This window comes from Buceros rhinoceros, unplaced genomic scaffold, assembly GCF_000710305.1.
Source record: "Buceros rhinoceros silvestris isolate BGI_N320 unplaced genomic scaffold, ASM71030v1 scaffold14521, whole genome shotgun sequence".
NCBI lineage: Eukaryota > Metazoa > Chordata > Aves > Bucerotiformes > Bucerotidae > Buceros > Buceros rhinoceros.
In genome coordinates this window covers 7,487-12,979 of record NW_010393784.1, presented here as the reverse complement: position 1 = coordinate 12,979, position 5,493 = coordinate 7,487, and the positions used below count along the sequence as shown (strand labels likewise).

The following is a 5,493-nucleotide window of genomic DNA, read 5'->3' as shown; positions in this document are numbered from 1 at the left end:
CCTGCTGACAACATATATTTCAAATAATTTTGGTTGGAAGATACCTTTAAAATTATCAAGTTAGTGCCTGAGCATTATCTGCTGGAAGTTGCCTTTCTGTGTGGAGGATCCCACCAACTGGTTCTTCAGATGTTTTCTGATGTTGTTTACAGTGTTTGGCTTTTCCTCTGTGTCAGTTTCTGGCTGCACGTGATTTTGTGCCTGAGTATTTGAGTGTTATTGCTCTTAATTCTGTCTTTTCACATACTGCCTTTTTTCAAAGACTCATAGTTTAGCTGATCTAGTCTGCTATTGCAGTGAATTAGTTTACATTTGGGCTTTTATTATTTTGCTTTGCTGAGAAGGTGCCAAATTTTCTGCATTGCTTTCTTTCCACTGACTATTTGCTCTTTGAATTTACTGAAATGTACTGACCCTGTGTCCATTTTCCTTTGTTTTGATATTCTTTCTGTCTTAATATTTTTTTGTTCTGTATCTTGAATACTTAGTTTGTTTCACTTTCTCATGGTCTTTCACCGTCAGATTCTTGCCCAGATCCTCTTGGTTAAGAGTCAAATCTAGACAGGCTGCATGTCTGATTACTTTCTCTGCCCTTGATATCAGAAGTTCATCCATTCTAGGAACTTCATGGAAAGTCTTCGCTCAATAATGTTTTCCCCCAATAAGTGTCTGAATTATTAAAACCATATGAACTTGATGAATCTGAGTAGCTCACACAAAATATTGTGTACCTGATCTTTGAGTTGATTTATACCATTATTAGTGCCCTTGGACTCTAGCCAGTGCCCGGATGTGCTGTAAGTTTCTTTCGAAGTTTTATCTTGGTAATGCAAAAGGCCATATCTCTGTCTGGACTTCTTGATTCTTCTCTATTTTAGAACTATTTCACTGAGTTTCCCTTATTATACTTAAATCATTATCTTGCATTAAGATCTTTGATACCTTTTAGGTTGTTTCCCATATGTATGGTAATAGTAAAAATTTTCGGCAAATTGACTACCTCTTTTTCCTTTTGCTCCTATTAATTATGCGTATGTTGAAGGTGTTTGAAAATTGCAGCCATAAAAGTGGCCTTTTCCTTGATGATAAATTTTTGCTGTCCACACTGCAAAATGCACAATGATTTCTAAAGTTTTAACCTCCTTTGTGGAAATCAACAATCGTAGCTGGGTGAAGATGTGACAAGTGAATGTGACTTGAACACAGCAAGCAAACTTCTTGTACACCTTGCTTGGGAGGAAGAAGGATGAAGTAATTTTCATGCATTGCTTTCATTGGCACTAGGAGCTACTGTTCACAGAAGATATGTCAATAAAATAACATCAATAAAATTTTTGCTATGATGAGACTATGAACCTATAATAAATAATAAATAAATAATAAACCCATAATAAATGGGTTTAATTTCAGGTGATTGGGGAGGCTTCAGTTTTGGAATAGAATTATTTCAGTGGAGCAAATTTCAGATCACAGTTACTCATATCTCTGTACAGATCAGACACCAAATCTTTCTGCCAGTCTATAGGTGGCTCGCAATATTAGCACAGAAAGACTGAGATATGAAACAGACAAGTTGACAAGATACAAGTATTAGACTTAATTGGTTTCCTGATGTCTTAACATTCCTCCCATCTTGGGCATGCGGTTTTTTCGTTTGTTTGGGGGTTTTTTTGGCTGACTGCCATTGATCTTACAGACTTCCTTGTGGTTTCAAAGTGTAACAAGAAGGAAAGAAAAAGGAAGTGAGAGCATGGATTCAACGCATCTTGGGCAATTTGTGAAGGGATTACACAATGTAACATTGCAGTAATAATGATAGCTTGTGATAATAAGATGGAGAAAGAGGATTTAGCCAAGAGTGGGGTTTGTGATTATGTAAAAGTAAAAAAAAATTGCAGATTTCAAATATTGTAAATTTTATACTTTTGACAGAGAGTTGCTTCCCTGGAATTGAACCCACTGTTTAAAGTTTATGGTAATTGTCTACATAAATAATACAGCATTTTCCCATAAGGGTAAAGTGCATGCGTTATTGTCAACTTGAACAGAAAAGAGAGGGCAGTAGGATGCTGATGATTTGGTAAACTAGAGAAAGACACAGTATAGGTTGGTAAATGTTAGATGTAAATTGAAAAATATAACTGGGATTTGTTTCCATATATGCCTAACAACTCAACCTAAAACACATTTTCATAAGTTAGGGGACATACTGTCTTTTTCAGGTTGGGTTATCGTCTCTGCTAGTAAAAAGGCAGTGATATCTAGACATTATAAAGTACCCTCAGTGGGGATGTTGTAGTGCAAACAGTTCCTGAAAGATTAGAAGACTGAAGGGTAAGCTATGCAAAACTGGTGAGTGGAAAGATCTGTAACCTGAAAAACCCACATGGTATCAGAATACCAATCAGGAAACAGTAGAAGGGAACTTAGGAGCTTACCATAACTTTCTCTTCTGTAATGTTCTCTTCTCCACTTTCATAAGATACCAGTTTGACCTATCCGATGTTTCCAATTTGTCTTTCTGCTGCTTGGGTAGGATTCCTTCAACTTAAGAAAATACAAAACACCTGCTCCCCTAAATTGTTGCTTATGAAATTTACAAGCTTAGTGTCGAAGTGATTGTTTACAGATACAGAATCATGCTACTACTTACTTGGTAAGTTAAGGAGGAAGGTTTATTTGTGGATTTCTTATGTTATGACTCTTTTTTACAGATTACCAATGGAACACTAGATGTAAAAAAGTTGATGAAAACTTGGATTCTGCATAAAGGATTTCCTTTAGTTACTGTAGTCCGAAAGGGAAAGGTTATTTCTGTACAACAAGAGAAATTTTTGTATCACATGGAACCAGAAAATTGGACATCAGATGCAAGGTTATTAATTTCTTAATACTTTCTATCCATTAAATTTTACCTGCAGGTGTCTTTCTTGTATCTTGTACATCTTTCTGACTTGTATTCAGGAATTCTAGCATTTTCTTTGAAGGCAGGTGGTAAAAGAGAATTCGGCACAAAAATTCACACATCTAAGACGTGCCTGAAGACCTGTGTCTTCCACCCAAGCAACTGGTAAAAAGCTGTCATATCCTTTGTAAGCTGTGTTTCTTATTTGCATCCTTTCCTGAAGCTTTTAAGCTTAAGATGATTAATTTGTGATAAATAGTAGAATGAATTCCTCAGGTTTTTTAATACCGAAAGGCAGAACTCACAAGTAAAGTTTTCTTTTAATTTCAGAAAGTTTTGTATGGTTAGTGGGAAGCTGAAGAAAGGGTGGTTGCAGACGTTTGCTGAAGTTACAGATGCATACATCTGATTTTAGACCCTCTGCTCCTTCCTGCCAAAATTCAGTGTACATCTTGGGCTTTGTTAGAGGAAAATGGAGAAGCTAGAATCACAGCTTTCTTGTCTTAAAAATTTGAATAAGGCACTAATGCGTGACAGCAGATAGCTGAATATATAGGAGAGACAATATCCATTGTGCCAAAAGCTAGAAGGAAGTACATATGCAAATGCTGAAGCAGCAAAGATATGGCAGTTGCTAACTGTAGAAATTAAATTACTGCAAATATGTCTTATATTACGAACCTTACTTTGGTTGTATCAACCAAAATATGTAAGTTTGAATCCTTTTGAAATTTTGGTAGGTTTATTTTGGTTATTGTTTGAAGTCTTAATAAAGTCTTAATAAAAATTGTGTTCATTGCATCATCTTGCAGAATCAGGCCTGTGGAAAGAATTTGTCTTTTGAAATGTTAGAAGTTACAGGGTTTTGGTTTATTTTTGTTATGTGGTGGAAGGAAAACGATGTGTAGTCAAAAGGTAAGGGATGAAGGAAAGGATTGTTAGGCTTAATTATTCTTCTGTTTCTAATTTATGCCAGTTTGGGGAGTGCTTGAAAAACTTTTGAATAAGAGTGCTCTGTGTGAGTCATACACAGAAGTGGTCCCTGCAAAAATTGGAATGCATATGTGCAACTTGTTTCATCTCACTCAGAGTTGTGTTTTCTCTAAATAGTCAAGTCTTTATAATCATTATAAGCCATCTTAATATTTATTCTTCCAGCCTGCAGTTCACTTGAGACAGTCCTTGCAGTATGCAATCAATTACGGTTTCATGATTTGGAATTTGAGTCTTGTTCTTGAATCAACATCAGTTGTTTTTTTAAAAAAAAAAAACATAAAATTTCAGGAAGACTGAGGTGAAAATTTCATTGGACTGAGGTGAAAATACTACTGGCTGAATTTCTGATACAGACAGATATTTCCTGTCCATATGACTTTGGACAATCTACTTTGGGTGCTGGAGCTGAGGGAGAAGTACTAGGAAATGTGGTGTCCCTCAGGGATCTCTGTATTTGGATTGGTATTATTTATATTGATCGGTATTATCAATGACATAGCATGATTGAGTGCACCCTCAGCCTATTTGCAGATCACACCAAGCTGAGTGGTGCGGTTGACATGCCAGAGAGGTGGATGGCTTTCAGAGGGGCCTGGATAAGCTCAAGAAGTGGACACATGTGAACCTCATGAGGATCAACAAGGCCAAGGGCAAGGTCCTGCACGTGGTTTGGAGGCAATCCCAAGCACAGATATAGGCAGGGCAGAGAATAGCTTGAGAGCAACCCTGAGTGGAAGAACTTGAGGGTGTTGGTTGGTGAGAAGCTCAACATGACCCAACAGTGTGTAGTGGTAGCCCAGAAAGCCAACTGAGTCCTGGGCTGCATCAAAAGTGACAGGACAAGAGGAAACAACCTCAAGTTGTGTCAGGGGAGATTTAGCTTGGATATTAGGAAAAGCTTCTTTACAGAGAGGATTGTCAAGGATTGGAACAGGCTGCCCAGGGAGGTGGTGGACTATTTATCCCTGGAAGTGTGTAAAAGACATATAGATGTGGTGCTGAGGGACATGGTTTAGGGACCTTGGAAGAGCAGGGTGAATGGGTGGACTCTACAATCTTAAAGATCTCTTCCAACCGTATGTTTCTGTGATTCTGTGTAAAAGAAGTGTGGCCAGCAGGTTGACAGAGGTGATTCTGACCCTCTGTTCTGCTCTGGTAAGACCCCACCTGGAGTACTGCATCCAGCTCTGAAGTCCTTAGCACAAGAAGGACATGAACCTGTTGGAGTGGCTTGAGAGGAGGGACACAAAAAATGATCAGAGGGATAGAGCACCTCTGCGATGTGGATAGACTGAAAGTTGGGGTTCAGCCTTGTCACCGGTTTGGCTGAGGTTGAGCCAAGGTCCGGTAACGATAATACCTTCCCCTATTCCAGCAGAAATAGGGGAAGGGAGAAGAGAATTAGTGAGACCTCTAAAATGCTTTTTGGAAAACTGAAACAAACTTTAATAACACAACAAACAGAGAAATATTAAATACAAAACAAAACCAACAACGTATTGAGGGGTTTGGGAAAGCAAGGGTTAACCTGCGGTCGGTAGCAAAAGCGAAACCCGAACTGCGGTGGTGATCCGAGATGGCACGGGGCCCGG

General features: G+C 38.2%; 1 protein-coding gene across 1 annotated transcript in view; it reads left to right on the top strand.

The window, feature by feature from the left end:
- Positions 1 to 2,714: 2,714 nt before the first annotated feature.
- LOC104501224 (leucyl-cystinyl aminopeptidase-like) overlaps positions 2,715 to 5,493 on the top strand; it is a gene marked incomplete at both ends in the record, with an annotated part of 10,069 nt that continues 7,290 nt past the window's right edge. Inside the window, one exon of the mRNA XM_010145001.1 lies at positions 2,715 to 2,875. Within this exon, the coding sequence (XP_010143303.1) occupies positions 2,715 to 2,875 (161 nt within the window). The remainder of the gene's footprint in view (positions 2,876 to 5,493) is intronic.